The sequence below is a fragment of the Dipodomys ordii genome, unplaced genomic scaffold (assembly GCF_000151885.1).
Source record: "Dipodomys ordii isolate 6190 unplaced genomic scaffold, Dord_2.0 Scaffold51, whole genome shotgun sequence".
Lineage (NCBI taxonomy): Eukaryota > Metazoa > Chordata > Mammalia > Rodentia > Heteromyidae > Dipodomys > Dipodomys ordii.
This window is the reverse complement of record NW_012267267.1, coordinates 1,333,942-1,349,746: the sequence shown is the minus strand read 5'-3', so window position 1 is coordinate 1,349,746 and position 15,805 is coordinate 1,333,942. Positions and strand designations below refer to the sequence as shown.

The following is a 15,805-nucleotide window of genomic DNA, read 5'->3' as shown; positions in this document are numbered from 1 at the left end:
ACAATCATTGGCACTGTCACACTGCATTCTGACCTTGCTCATACTGCCTGGGCCTGGAATAATCCTCTTCCATGCAAGCCTTAGCTGTCTTCTCTGTCCTAATCATAGGAAACATTTGCAAAGTGCAAGCTGTCTCAAGGGCTCTTCTGGATGATGTCAGCTGTGTCCAAAAGCATTGCTGGAGGGAAGGAGCATCTCGGTTTGGACCAGCTAGCTCAGGAACCAAGGGGCTGGGCTATGGTTAAGACAGCCTCCCTCCCTCCCCTCCACCCTGGCCCATCCCGCTTCCTTATGAGCAAACAGCCATTTGCGTGGAAGCAGCCATCTGTACAGGAGAAAGGCACCAAAGAGCAAGGTTTTACAGATTTTATTTTTAAAAAACAAACAAAAGCTTAAAAAAGTCCTTCATTTCCAACCCTGCCTGGGGGTGTGGGTGAGGAATAGAATGAGCTGAGAAAGGTGCCCCCCCCTCCTGGGGAGAGTTGGACTTTCCCCAGGAATGGTAAGGACAGGGCAAGTCAGAGGCAGGCCCTTGCCCTCTGCCCTGCCTCTCAGTTAGCTGTACCTGCTGTAGGAAGTTTGTTACAAGCAAAGAAGTGTGGGAGCAGGGGTCAAGGGTGCCTCCCCACCCAGTGCCTCCAAGCTGTTCCCTCCCTTCAGAGCTCTGGCCCTATCTTGGGACTGCCAGGGTGGATAGCCAGATTACTGCGGTGTTCACCACAGCTTCTCAGTGCTGTTGGAGACAGCAGGGCACTTGGGAAGTGTCACCATGTGAGGAGGGCTTTCTGAGACCTCCTGGCCATCCAATCTCCACCTTTCTGATCTTGCCCTTTTCGAGGCTGCCCTTCGTTTCTATTCCCCATCCTCAGGCTGAGAGGAGTCCAGGACAAAGCACTAAGTGGCTGTTTGCTACAAAACACCTGGAGGTGCCAGAGGGCAGCTCATGTCTGTCAGTCCAGGTCCCATACAGTCACACAGTCATACATACACACAGCGTTAAGGCGTCTGTGCCGGCAGGCATGGCCAAACTGGGTCCAGCTTCTCTCTCTCCACCTGCAGAGGGGCAGCGGGTGGGGGAGCCCCCTGCTGCAGAGACAGGCTGAAGTGGGAGAAGCTGGCAACGGAAGGCTAACCAGGCCTGGAGAAAGCAGGAGGAAGGAAGGCAAGGGCTGTGAGGCCTTTCCAGGCCTGCTGGCTGCCCTTGGAAGTAACCCAACACAGGTTGGGAAGCCCTGACCATAACCCCCTGGAAAACGGGGGACGGAGGGAGGGGAAGAGAGCTGGGCTAGAGTATTGGGACTTTGGAGGAAGCCAGTGCTATCAATATTTACAAGCATAAAGCCCCATCTTCTGTGCCACCTACCTCTCTACCCCTCCCACAGAAAAGAAAGGCCCCTGAGAGCCATTGAGGAGGTACCCAGACCACCTCACCAGCTATGCCCCTAGGGAGAGCCCCCTCCCTCTGGCTGGCCCCACCTCCGGGCCCCTCAGGAATGTCTGTCTGGCTCTGCTTAGTGGGGAGGAGGAGTTCTAGGCCAGAACCCTGCTGCCCCATCAGCCCTAGGAGTCCTTAAGCATGCTGATGCGGGCATAGATCTTCAGAGCAGGCCCCAGCTTTATGTTCATGGCGCTCATCAGGTGGTCCTCCTTGAGCAGAAGCAGAGCTTGCCCATCAATCTCCTGGGCACGGAATTCCTCAGCAATTTCCTGACAGCCTGAGGAGGAAGGAACACCAAAGACAGCACTAGTGAGAGCCAAGGATTCACTCACAGCAGTCTCTCCACTTGGGGAATATTTCTGGTCTAACACTCAGAATTGTATCTTGAGGACAGTATTGCTCTCTTATCTTGAAGCTTGAGAGGCTAAGTGACTGTGGAGGGAGCCAGGATCCCTACCTCCTTATGCATGCCTTTGTCCAGACCTCCGCACAGACAAAGCTCACCTGTTAGAAGCTCCCCAAGTGACCACAGGTGATTTCTATGCTCAATCAGGGAAGGCAGGAAAACTTGCCTTTTTTTTCTTCCTGTGCCTGTCTTGGGGCTTGAATTCAGGGCCTGGATGCTGTCCTTGGGCTTTTTTTTAACTCTAAGCTAGCACTACCTTGATCCACAGCTCCACTCCAGCTTTTTGATGATTAACTGGAGATAAAGGTCTCATGTATGTTCCTGCTCTGGGATTGGCTTTGAACCAACATCCTCAGATCTTAGCCTCCTGAGTAGCTAGGATTCCAGGTGTAAGCTACTGGCATCCTGCTTAGGCAGCTTATTTCGAAGGAAGCAAACAACTAGGTCAGAAAGCTCAAGCAGCTCTTAGGAGAGGTCCTGGTGGAGGGCAGCTGTGGCCTTTTACCAGAAACCAGCCCCAATTGCCATGTGAGTGCTTGGAAGCAGCTCTAAGCCTTCAGAAGACTGCAGTCCTGGTTGACACCCTGCGAGACCTAGGAGCCCCAGCCAGAGCTGCATAGCTGAGCCTTCTGCATACTTCTAGCCTGCAGCACTGCTAGGTGAATATTTTTCAAGCCACTATGTATATATTTTTTTTGGGGGGGGGAGTGGGCGGGGATCGGTCATCGGTCATGGGGCCTGAACTCTGGGCCTGGCGCTGTCCCTGAGCTCTTCAGATCAAGGCTCGTGTTCTACCACTTGAGCCACAGCACCACTTCCGGCTTTTTCTGCTTATGTGGTGCTGAGGAATCGAACCCAGGGCCTCATGCAAACAAAGCAAGCACTATACCACTGAGCTACCTTCCCAGCCCCTCAAGCCACTATGTTTTGGAGTAATTTATATCACAGTGACAGATGACCAACACAGATTTTGGTACTTTGGAGAAGATTAAAACCTCTAACTATATGGCTGTGGCCTTGGAACTGGCAGCAGCTGGAGTGCCTGAATATCTAAGGTGTCTTGAGACCCTGAGAAGACATGTGATGGCCATGGAGTATACTACTGGGAGATTAAGGGGAGAGAGGAAACTACTAATGGAGGTCTGAAGAAACAGAAATTCAATTTGATATTGTTATGACATAGAAAATTTGACAACATTGTTGGTGATTAACATGCACCTAATGAACAGAAGAGCACTAGCTAAAGGATTTTTTTTCAGGCATAGTGAAGAAGGAGTTGCTGTTCATAGTAAAAAAAGGGAGGAGGAAAATAAGACAAAGCTGTTTAGCACAGGGAGCCAGTATTTGCTGGTTCTGGAGCTCCTGGTCTCTCCAGATGGCAAACACTGCTGAAATTATGAAACAGTCAAGAAAACTCAGTATACATGTAAAATGAAGGGGTGGATCTTAGGTGTTTTATTAAGACTTCACAACAGCTAAGCATAATGTAATCCCAGTTACCTGGGAGGATCATGGTTGGAGGCCAGCTCAGGCAAAAAGTGAGACCCTCATCTTAACCGACAATCTGGGTGTGGTAGGGGCATGCCTGGGCTCTCAACTATAAGGGAGGCATAAGTAGGACAGTTGTAGTATAAGGCTGATCGTGGGGAGAATCTTTAAAAAACCAAGACGTACTGGGGGCCATGGCTCAAGTGGTAGTGTACCTGCCTAGCAAGTGTGAGGCCCTGGGGAAAAAAAAGAGAGAAGATGGTTGGTCCAAGGGCTCCGAGGAGTCTTCGGGTAAGCCTCATATACTATTCAGCTCAAAAACAGACCTTGAGGCATAACTGCCCCTTCCAAAGTCCTTATCTCTCTAAAGTAACCATACTATGACAAATCTGGATGATGTAGACAACACATACACTTTGTTAAGTTTCAACGCAGGGATTTAAACCCAGTTCTATGTGGCTTGAAGTCTGCTCCCAACCTCTATAGCATCCTCCACTCTTGAGTAGCAGACTTGTGGCTGCCATCAATGCCTGACTTGGGCAGTGGATGGGTGAGAGTAGCAGAAAGAAGAGAGGCTTTTAAGTCCTCTTTGGGAACATCTTGGAGTGCTGTAAGATTTGCCCTTCCAGGTGTGATGTAGTTGACCTCTGTCCTAAGGGCTACATAGCTGCACTGGTATTCTGTGACTTCTGCCCCTGCTCCAGCTGCTCCCATGGGCAGTTCTTTGGTCAGTATGAATTAAAATTTTTTTTAGTTTTTATGTCTTATGCTCCCACCTGACACTCCTCTTGCCCCAGGAGAGGGTCTGCATTTTGCACAAGCCATTTACCCTGTTGTAAGTAGCTATTTTACATTATAGCTATGGAATATTACTCAGTTTTTTTCTGGGCTAGAATATAAGCTCTCAGGGGCAGAAGCCTTGTGTATTTAATTTCTGCCTCCTAGTCCCCCCACTCTGTGCTGACCCAGGCAGGCCTTTACCTGGCAGGGAACGGATGAATTCATAGACATCTTCCACGTTCCACTTAGTAGGCTCACTCGGGAGGAAGTGGTGCCCCATGCCTACCAGGTCCCGCATGTGCATGTCAGGGAGCTCCAGATCCCGCTGCCCTTGTCGGCGGCGTGAGGTGGACGAGCTGGCTGAGATGGGTGACAAGGGTTCCTCATAGCTTGAGTTATCTGAGCAACGGCTGGAGTCTTCCTGGCTGTGTGTCAGCTGCAAGGCAGTAGTAACTGAAAGGGGTACAGTGCCTGTTGACTGGGAGCAGAAAGAAACAGCTTTCCTCAGAAGGGGAACAAACCACCACTGGCAGCTCTGAGGGGCAAAGGCAGGTGAAACAGTCTTCCTTTTCTTCTGAGTCCACCATGGATTCCTGCATCAAACAGTACCTTTCTGCTGTTTCATCGCTGAACCTGATCATCCCCGGTACTGCCCCATGCTTTGCACTGTCCTGGAGTAATATGAATGTCTACCTTTTCTTTTAAATGTGACCTTTTAAATCTGGGCTCTCTGGGTCTATGAACTTCTTGAAACAGCATGAACACCTAGAGCATCTGGAACTTTTTATGCATGTTCACTTTGTACCAAGGCTTTTCATTAGATGCTTTAAGACAAAAACCACCATCGTAAGCAAAATTGAGCATAAGGTTAAATAAGGTCACACAGGACTACGAGTTCCTTTAAGACTATGTCCTTGGAGCCGGGCGCTGGTGGCTCACGCCTGTAATCCTAGCTACTCAGGAGGCTGAGATCTGAGGATCGCGGTTCAAAGCCAGCCCTGGCAGGAGAGACCGTGAGACTCCTATCTCCAATACACCACCAGAAAACCGGAAGTGGCGCTGTAGCTCAAGTGGTAGAGCGCTCGCCTTGAGCTGAAGAGCTGAGGGACAGCGCCCAGGCCCAGAGTTCAAGCCCCACGACCGACAAAAAAAAAAAAAAAAAAAAAAGACTATGTCCTTGGAGCTTTAGCCACACTAGAGTTCCCAGCATGGAACTGGGACTGAAAACTACTGAATGGACAAATGCCCAGATTGCTGGTGGGAAGTTCCAAAAATTCAGTGCTCCAGTGTCCATGGGGCAAAATGTGGAAGCTGTCATCTCACCCAGCCCTCCATGTGTGATGGGGTGACCTAAACAGCTTGTTTTCAGAGGGCCTGCAGGGGAGGTCCAATCTCCTGGGCCCAGAAGTCAAGGGTAGAGCTCAACTGCATGATGGGGATGGTTCTGGGAAAGGTACTTTGTAAGGGATCTACTAAGAGGCACAGGAAGGCTTCACCTATGAGACCCAATGTGGGATGGAAGACAGTGTGAAGCGTGCAGTAATGAGCTGTGGGAAGGGAACAGGGTGTCAGGGTCAGGTCAGAAAGGAGGATGGTAGGCATCTGTGGGAAGTGGACCTCTCACCTGCTTCTTGGTATCCTTGGTAAGTGGTGGCAGACTGGCCTTGCTAGCCCGACGGCGGTTATGGGTTGTGGCTCCTGACTTCTGCAGCTTGCTCCGGTCTGAGTGGAAAAGTCCCACTCGTTTGGTGCATCCCACATTGTACCTGTCAGAACAAGGAAGCAGGAAGTCAAAGCTACCTCAGGGCTCCTGGGTGCTAGTCAGAATAAGAACAGCCAAGCTGTTAGGCAAAATTGAGACTATTCATTGGTTTGAATCCTGACTCCATCATGTACTGCTAGTTGGAGACTCTGGGCCACCATGTAAGGACGGTGTCACAGTGACACAAGGAACTGTCACTGATGTATTACACAACCACTTGTAGCATGTTAGACACACTCTACTATAACTACCTGTGCCAGGAAATGTCTGTCCACCGTCCAGCAGGACAAGCCAGGTGAAGCTTGACTAAAGGGCCCTGACTACCTCTAGCATAGCCTCAGGGGCTGAGGGCTGAGGACAAGAACTCCAGCCAGCAGGCAGGGTACCACTGCCTGAGACGCAGACATTACCTTTGGGGTTTTGAACTTTAAGCTCTGCCACTTCTACTTTGACACAGAGACTACATAGGGCTTTAGGTTCAGAAAAGTCTAAATTCCAAAATCTGTAACTCACTAGCTGTATGACATTCAGAATAACTGTGTCTTAATTTTCCAACCTCTACAAAGCAGACAACAGTAAAAATACAATTGAGACAGCTGCCCTACAGTTATTTTGTAGATGAGGCCATAGATACCAACTGACTAGCGTAATACCAGACATGCAGCAGGTTCTCAATAAACCATAGTGGTTTTTATTATGCCCATAAGTCCCTAAAGATAGGTTATCACAGGGACACTGTACCTAGTGTCAGCGTTCTGGGCAAAAGTCTCTGATGCAGTGCTTTCCCTAAGGAGGTAGCAGGTGAAGAACAGGTACCACTAGGACCCAGGAGGCCACCCAGCTAGAGGGCTGCTTCCTTCCTCCAGGCTGCCCCTCTCTGATATCACCACTCCCTCCAGGTATATGGTTTCTTAGGCTTGGTAGGTTAGGGATGCAACGCTACACCAGGCGGGTCAAGGAAACAGGCACCTGGATGAGCTGCATTTATGGCCTCCAAGGTGGACAGTTATTGGGGGGAGGACAGGTTTTAGCAAGATTCCAAGGTGAAATGCTGAGGAGAAATGAAGGGCTGCACATGGCAGCAGGGCTGAGGCCACTCACCTCTTTGCACAAGCCATGGAACAGAAGCGCTTGGAGCGCTTGAACTTATAGGCAAAGTCCACCCGGCCACAGAGCTCACACTTGAGTTTGAGGGGAGTACCCTCCTCTTTGGATTCTGAAAAGTAGTAGAAATGTTAAGTGTGGAGGGGGAGGAATTCCTGAAGGACTGTGACAGCTCCAACACAGGCCTCTGTACTCCGCTTGACTCTCCCTCATGTTCCCATGGGTGTGACACACAGTAGGTCTAGTCTGTCTGACACATACTAAAGTGCTTTCACCACTTGTTTTAGAAGGGCTGTGATTCCTGGTTGGAAAGTTCGCAAGGACACATGGTAAACTAGACAGCTTTTCTTCCGAGTGCTGTGAGCCTAAGGCACCATACAGGTGTGCAGAGTAAGCACCCTCCTTCATGAGCATGAGTGAAGCAGCAGCTCACGTGTGCCAAGTATAGTCCATGCTTGGCCACTGCTACACTTCAGGGCCACCCATTCCAAGTGCAGGCTTCTGAGGAGGGCAAGCCTGCCTGCTGCTGTCCTCACATCTGCTCCTGGGACTTGCCAATGTGTGTCATAGGAATTACAATTCTTAAGATAGTGTTGGGCTGGAGCAGGGCTGGAGAAGCAGGGGATAAACGGTTCCCTATTCTCTAGGGATAAACGGACTTTGGCAATGCTCGGTGGACAGGAATCCTTGCTCAGAGTCCTCCATGGATAGTGAGAAAGGGGGAGTATAGGCCTTCCCTTCCTGTCAACTCAAAAGGCCTGAGATCCCTGGCTCAGATACCTACCTTGCAGGTAGGGCTCCTCCATCTCAGAGTCAGTGGTGGTGGTATGGTCCTGCTGCGGAAGCTTCTCAGCCAAGAACCCCTGGGCATACTTCTTCTTGAGATTCCCCACCAGCAGGGACGAGCGTCCCACCTAGAGGACAGGTGACATGGAAGCCAGGAGGGTTAAGCTAGAACATATCCTTGCTGTGCAGCCTCATCACAATTACAGGTTAAAAAGCAGCCAGGCAGATGCCAGATCCCTCCTGAAGCACCATCCCCTCCCCCGCATGTCATCAGCCACCGTTCCCCCCCTCAAGGCCTGATCCTACTGTCTAGCTCACAGGTAAGAAACAGTAGGCACCAAAGTACAGGAATGGCTTTGGTCCAGAACCAGTGGATGGCCAGGATGGTCAGGAGAGTATCTATTCTTCCAGGACAGAGATGAGGTTTCTTACAGTGTCAGATCAAGTAACAGGCCCAGAGCTCACTAGGTAGGAGCAGGGCTAAGTCTGTACATTTGAGTGTATTTATGAAAGAGACTCAGCACCCCTTTTCTGAATTCTTATTCTCCACTTTACCACTGCCCTACTGAAGTCAGAGGTACATGCAGCCACAGGGAGCACAAGAAAGAGCTATACTCCATGGTTGCCAGATCTCAGGCTGGCTTGTTCACTTCTTTGGTCCTCCCCTTTGGGTAGCCTAGTGGCCAGCTCACAAGGTATATCTATCTCTAGGGAGATGCTAGTGTGGCATTCAGTCACATCTACCTAAGACACCAGTTAGTTCCCATTGTTTCTTCAGGCCAGGGAGGACACCTAGTTTCTTATAGCTAAGGTGTTTCTGTGGATTTCTTTATCACTGGCCTTGGTCAAGAAGAGGACAAGGACCCATTTGGTCTTTTGGCATTTGAGAAGGCAGTTCAGCCATTTTAAGTCAGTCCAGTTCTCTGCTGTCTACGCAAACCACCTATGGATCCAAAGAATGAGCAAAAGCAGATGGCATCCAGGAAGATGGCGTCTCTAACAGTTAGATAATTCTTGTATGAGGCTAGTGTGTACTGGCTCTAGCCTCTGCATACCTACAGAACAAACCGCCTGCCCTAGCAACATACTGCATAGAACCAGCTCTGGGTGCTCTAATAAAATCATCTTGGATTCTTTTGGTTCTATTGCACTGGAGACCTCTGACTATGCTTTCTGAATGCCCTTTGATCTTATTCATCCTCCTTTCAAGGCTGTGCCCAAGGAACAGGCTCCCCTATCTTTGTTTCTGATACATTTTGAGAACCCTATGCTAAGCAGGTTCCTTTTGCTCTAACTGGCCACAGTTTTGCCATTCAAGGTTTTGACACCAAAACTGATGAGGTCTATTATTTCCAAGATCTACAGTCTCTCACTAAATACCCCAAAGTGAAGTAACTCCCCTCTACCTAATGAGTCTTGCCAATTATTCCTGGTCACTGAGGACTTTGGATACCCTTAATCCTAGAAAGAAATGGTTCCAACACTCTTTGGAGGATTAGCAAAGAAAAGAGCAAACTTCACATTTTCAGAAAATTTACATGGATATGTAAAAATATTCTAATATACATCCAAAATATACTTTAAAAAAAAGAGAGGGGAAAAGAAGTAGTCCGTACCGGGAAAGGCTCCGCCCCCTCCTGGATCACAAACCCTTCGATAACATGCGTCAGGATTTGGGGTTTCACAATGGCCTGTGGTGGTTTATTCTCACCATTCTGGGGGGCAGTGCCGGTGATGCTGGAGGCAGAGTTTCCGTTCCCTGAGGTCATGCCGGGGCTGCTGAGGTCGGTCAGTGCATGAACAATGCCCTGCCCTGTCTCTGCACAGGGGAGAGTAGGAAACAAAGCAGTGGAGATCAGAACAGAGGTGAGGCCTGGAGAGAACAGCAAGAACACTATACAACAAGCAGTCCCTCTCTTGATGACCTCCTTCAAAGGTACAGTTCCAGTGGACAGACACCACACGTGAGTGCAATCAGTTGTGGAATAATAGTGCTAATCAGCTAACAATGTTTCTAAATTTCCTCCATGTGCTATGAACAAGTTAGAGACAAGAACCTTGGCTTAGAGGAGGCAAGGCCTTGAGCAATATTGATTTGGGCAAATGACGTAACATGCACTTTGGTTGTAAAATAGCATGAAGGTGACATATAAAATCAGGATGAGAAGCCCAACTATGTACAGAGCCTAAGGTATAATGGGACTGTGGAGTTAAGTGAACTTGTACAATTTTCCTTGGCGGGCTGGATTTTAAGAGCACATTGAAATGTCAAAGCACTGAACCCATAAATTAGATACCAAGGGAAATTAGGGGTCAAAATGCCAGGGAACACCATATGATCTGGATTATACAGATGGTCATTTGAGGTCACAACATTGAAATATACATTCATTCTCCTCTACCATGGAAGTTCCTAGGCAGAGCTATGACTATCTGTGCTATCTCTACTGGCCCTGTACCTTCCATCAAACCTCTTGCTTAGTGCCCAGGTTTCATACCAAAGCCAACCCTCAGCGGACCCTCCATCTCTCTGTGGACAAACTTCCTAAATAATTCTCCTTAGGCCTGCTTCCTTCCTATCCAAGATGCAGCAGTGCTCCAAGTATGACAAGGGGCCATTTCTCCTTCCCACCCAAAAGCACCTCACAGGAGGTGCCTCATTGCCTTAGAGGTACAAGGTCTCCTTGCCTCACTTTCATTAACTCTCCCCACTTGCCTTCCAGGGCTGTTTATTACCACCACCAAGCACCCAGAGAGTGAAATTACTACAAGCTTGGAGTTCTTTAAAAAGAGAAAGTTGGGCTGAGAATGTGGCTTAGTGGTAAAGTACTTGCCTAGCATACACAAATCCCTGGGTTCAATTCCTCAGCACCACATACACAGAAAAAGCTACAAGTGGTGCTGTGGCTCAAGTGGTAGAGTACTAGCCTTGAGCAAAAAGAAGCATTAGGGACAGTGCTCAGGCCCTGAGTCCAAGTCCCAGGACTAGCTCCCCTCCCCCCAAAAAAAGTAAAAAGAAAAAGCCATTTCTTTATTGCAACCAGCCTATTAATATTAAACATAACCCAGTGGTGGTGTATGACAGTGTAAAAATGATTTCAGTGTATATGTTATTTAAGTAATGTTTCAACAAAATTTTTTATGAAGATGTTCTTCTTACTTCATAGTTAGGCATCCAAAATACCAAAGGGCTGGACACTGGTGACTCACGCCTATAATTCTAGCTACTTGGAAGGCTGAGAATGGAAGGATTGCAGTTTGAGGCCAGTCCTGGCAGAACAACTTAAGAGGCCACTTCTTGGGCTGGGAAGGTGGCTCAGCATGCTTGAGGCCCTGGGTTTGATTCCTCAGCACCACATAAGCAAAAAGAAAAAAAGCCAGAAGTGGCGCTGTGCCTCAAGTGGTAGAGTGCTAGCCTTGAGCTGAAGAGCTGAGGGACAGTGCCCAGGCCCAGAGTACAGGCCCCACGACTGGACCCCCCCCAAAAAAAGAGGCCACTTCTTTACCCATATCAGGGCACAGAAGTGTGTCTGTCATACCAAGCTACATGGGAGGCTAAGACTGGAGGATCATGGTGCCAGGATAGACTGGTCAGCAAAGTGTCCATATGGAATGCAAGACCCTATCTTAAAAATAACCTGGGTAAAACAGGGTGGGAGGGGCAGCTGATTCAGAGTTGATTCAGCCTAGCAAGCACAAGGCCCTGAGAAAACCCCCAGAACCACACACAAAATAATAAACAAGAAACCTGACAAAAACCACCACTCAAGAATTCACAGTGCCTAATTATCAGCATGATAATAAGTGGGTCACGTGGCCTGTCTTTGTTCTGTCCAATTCTTTTTTCTTTTTTCTTTTTTTTGGTGGTCCGGTCGTGGGGCCTGAACTCTGGGCTTGGGCACTGTCCCTCAGCTCTTCAGCTCAAGGCTAGCGCTCTTCCACTTGAGCCACAGCACCACTTCCGGCTTTTTTCTTATGTGGTGCTGAGGAATCGAACCCAGGGCCTCAGGCATGCAAGGCAAGCGCTCTACCACTGAGCCACCTTCCCAGCCCTGTCCAATTCATTTTTAAACTATTGATCCTGGGGATAAAAACCCAGACCAATCTTTGTTTTGAGTATGCTAGTCCAGGGGCTTTAACTCAGGGCTTGGGCGCTATCCCTGAGCTTTTGTGCTCAAGGCTGGTGCTCTACCATTTTGAGCCACAGCACTATTTCTGGTGTTTTGGTAGTTAATTGGAGATAAGAGTCTAACAGATTTTCCTGCCTGGGCTGCTCTGAACTGCAATCCTCAGATCTTAGCCTTCTAAGTGGTTAGGATTACAAGTGCGAGCCACCAGTGCCTGCTTTGGCCTACTTTTTAAATGAGAAAGCATTGGCAACACAAGAGTCTGGAACACTCATACCTTCTGAATTCAACCACATATCAACTTCAGAGCTGAGCAGACATAACTCTGCAGGTGTGAATAAAGATGATTTGTAAAAATATTTTGACATAAAGGCACATCAGCAAGTTAGAAATTCTTAAACATCTGTATATTTATTTGAAAAAAACAAATAGCTTTGGATTTTCTGTACAATATACAAATAAGCATTCACTGGGTGCCTGTGGCTCACACCTGTAAACCTAGGCTGAGATCTGAGGATCATGGTTCAAAGCCAGCCAGGGCAGGAAAGTCCATGAGACTCTTATCTCCAATTAACCACCAGAAAACAGAAGTGGTGCTGTGACTCAAAGGGTTAGAGTACTAGCCTAGAGCTAGTTCCTAGGCCCTAAGTTTGAGCTCCATGACTGACCCTCCCATCCCCCCAAAAAATCCCTCTTTTGGACTAAATCTGTCTGAATAGCAAAGACTGAGAAAATTCTTTCTAATATATGAGTAGCCAGAAGGGTTAAGTGTCAATTAGTTTTTTTAAAAAAGTTTTTCTGTTTATAAATATGTAAAAGCCTTCATTTATATGTTTTCCTCTGCCTTTTTCTAATATTTTAAATATGCAAAGAAGCAAATGCATACTTCAAAAGTTCGCTTCACTCTTACCACTGAACATCCTTGAGTGATTTTCTAGCATTTGCTTGAATGTCTCTAGTGATGTGGGAATGAAGTACTTTGTTATTACCTTGAATAGTACAATCATTCCTTATAAGCCCCAGTCTGTCTCTGTTAATTTCATCCCATTCATTCTGTCTTAAGATCAGAAAGACTAGGGACAAAACCTGGATTAGAGATTGCTATCACAGAGAGAATTATGGATGTCCTGGTCTCTTTCCAAGCTTATCTATCTCATGGGCTGTAAAATGAGGATATTAATGCCTACCTTACTGTGTTGCTATGAGCAGCAGTGCAGGCAGTGCTAACCCTCCTAAGAAATGTTCAAGAAATGCTCCTGGAGTCAGAAATGGGGCCACTCATGACTCAACTACTTATTGAGAACTGTGCAAGTTCACTGTCATCCTAGATCTTTTTCTCTTTGCCAGTCCTGGGCTTGAACTCAGGGCCTAGACTCTGTCTGTGACCATCTTTGTGCTCAAGGATAACACTCTACCACTTAAGCCATAGCACTACTTCCAGCTTTTCTGCTTATGTGGGGTACTGAGGAATCAAACCCAGGGCTTCATGCATGCTAGGCAAGCCCAGCACTAAGCCACATTTCCAGTCCCCAGGTCTGTTTTTTACTATATTTTTTCCCCTCAAAGATGGCACTCTACCACATGAGCCATAGCTCCACTTCCAGCTTTTTGATGGCTAGCTGGGAATCAGGCTCAGGACTTGGTTGCCTTCTGAGTAATCAGGATTGCAGATGAGTCACCAGCACCTGGCTCATTTTGTTTTATTATTTATAATTTTGAGGAAAGGTGTTGCTAAATTGCCTCGTCTCACTCTTACTGACTAAACCTCTCTAGTACCTGGGTAACAGGCATATGCGAATCCCCAGTAGTTTTGTTAAAGAATCACACAGGTAGAGGAAAATGAGTAACTCTCCTGGTTTGGTGTATTAATGCCTCCAGTATTAACAGAACTAAAATGGAATACATCCTCCTCCGAATTCTAGGATCACCTTGCCTTTCACTGGCACTTATCAAGCAGTTTCTGATGATCTTGTCCCCGTTAGGTCTCTCATACCTCATGCTTCTCCCCACATCTCAGATCTGTGCCTCTTTTTTTGGGGGGGGTCCTGTCATGGGGCATGAACTCTGGGCCTGGGCACTGTCCCTCAGCTCTTCAGCTCAAGGCTAGCACCCTACCACTTGAGCTACAGAGCCACTTCTGGCTTTTTCTGCTTATGTGATGCTGAGGAATCAAACCCAGGGCCTCAGGCATGCAAGGCAAGCACTCTACCACTGAGCCACCTTCCCAGCCCAGATCTGTGCCTCTTAATGCACCCTGTAAGACAAGGGGCCTATGTGTTGAGATTGGATTCTTTCAATACGTAGGTATCGCCAGGCACCAGTGGCCCATGCTTGTAATCCTAGCTAATCAGGAGGCTGAGATCTGAGGATAGAGGTTCAAAGCCAGCCTGAGCAGGAAAGTCCATGAGATTCTTATCTCCAATTAAAACCAGAAAACCAGAAGTGGCACTGTGGCTCAAGTGGTAAAGTGCTGGCTTTGAGCTGAGGGACAGTAAACAGGCCCAGAGTTCAAGCCCTACAACCAAAAAAATGTAAAAAAAAAAAAAAAAAAAGTAGATACCAGCACTAAGGCTACAAATCCAATGTTCACCTCTGTGAAGCAAAGACTTTTTGGAATGAGTTTTAAAAAGAAAAGAATTTAAGACAGAGGACAAACTAATAAACTTTTTCCTCCTAACATTAGACGCTTCACTCCATAATAATCCTGGGGCAGATTACAGAAGGAATCCAAGGGGCACGAGGGAGGCTGTTTTGTGAATAATGAAGGCTGGTTGCTGTTTTGCCTTGCAGTCATCTTGAAGGCCAAGAGCTCATCATCTGCTTTATTAACAAAGGAGTTTGGCTATTTCTGGAATAACCAAACAGTCTCACCCCCTGCCAAGTTCAGCATATTGAGATTAATTTTATCTGCTCTCCCATTCTCCCAGACTGCTTTTCTGCCAGCTTGGGGGAAAGCAGCTTAAACAGTGAAACTTGCAGAAACCTGCCCGGCAGGCCCTGAGGCCAGAGGAAAGAGACAAAGAAATACTCTATGTTTGGAATTCCATTCCTTACTTAATTCTCTAGACCATTCTCCCCAGACTTAGAGTGCGGGGGGGGGGGGGGGGGGGGGAAGCAAAGGGGGAGAATGGGGCCACGGGGCGGGAGAGGGGGGCGGGGGGGGGGTGTGATTCTCACAGGTCTCAAATGCCTCACACAGTTGGGTACCTGAACAGTGGGGGAAGAACATGCTTAGCTGGAAGGGCTAAAGAGGAAGGTAAGTCATGCTCCATTCAGGAGCATTAACTTGCCTTTAATTGAAGTTGACCACAAAGGGCCAAGTATTTGGGTCAGAACAAAACGGTTTCTGCTGGGGAGTGTTCACAAAACACATGTTCAAACTTCAGGTTGCTCCCCAATTCTGGCCTTTACTCATGGGTTCTGGCAGACACAGCCTCCAGGATAAAGTAAGTACCACGCAGTGTCCTCTCTATGCTCCCATCTGCAACTGTCTGCCTTGGAGTTGGCTACCTCTGCTAAGCAGAGCAGAGGACTATAATATACTCAGTCACCTCTATGCCTTAGGGGCTGACCCAGTGTTCAAGATATGACAGATACTTCATCTGGATTAAATCAGAATACAAAGAATCCACAGTTATAAATCTTCATCATTAACATTAAGAGTTCAGGTTTCTCAAGCATCAAAAGAAACAACTTGGCAGACAGATTTGAGAGTTGCTTTCTGAAGCTACAATGGATGACTTGAAAGAGGCTTGTGTCTTTCTAGATGAGTGGCAATTCTGGGGACCTAACTATAAATAGCTATTCTTTGGCCCACTTCTTCCTGTCACAATAAAGGTTTCCTCAGTATCAGGAGTATTTATGCCAGATATGGGAACTTGGCAAGGCAGGATGGACTCTATAGGCAGAAGCAG

The 15,805-nt window shown here is 47.7% G+C and overlaps 1 protein-coding gene across 2 annotated transcripts in view; it reads right to left on the bottom strand.

The window, feature by feature from the left end:
* Nucleotides 1-352: 352 nt before the first annotated feature.
* Phc2 (polyhomeotic homolog 2 (Drosophila)) overlaps nucleotides 353-15,805 on the bottom strand; it is a 96,284-nt gene continuing 80,831 nt past the window's right edge. For both annotated transcript variants that reach the window (XM_013020511.1, XM_013020512.1), the window contains 6 exons: nucleotides 9,381-9,583; nucleotides 7,763-7,892; nucleotides 6,976-7,090; nucleotides 5,737-5,878; nucleotides 4,314-4,590; nucleotides 353-1,715 (listed from right to left, as the gene is read on the bottom strand). In XM_013020511.1, the coding sequence (XP_012875965.1) occupies nucleotides 1,561-1,715; nucleotides 4,314-4,590; nucleotides 5,737-5,878; nucleotides 6,976-7,090; nucleotides 7,763-7,892; nucleotides 9,381-9,583 (1,022 nt within the window). In that variant the 3' untranslated portion in view covers nucleotides 353-1,560. The remainder of the gene's footprint in view (nucleotides 1,716-4,313; nucleotides 4,591-5,736; nucleotides 5,879-6,975; nucleotides 7,091-7,762; nucleotides 7,893-9,380; nucleotides 9,584-15,805) is intronic.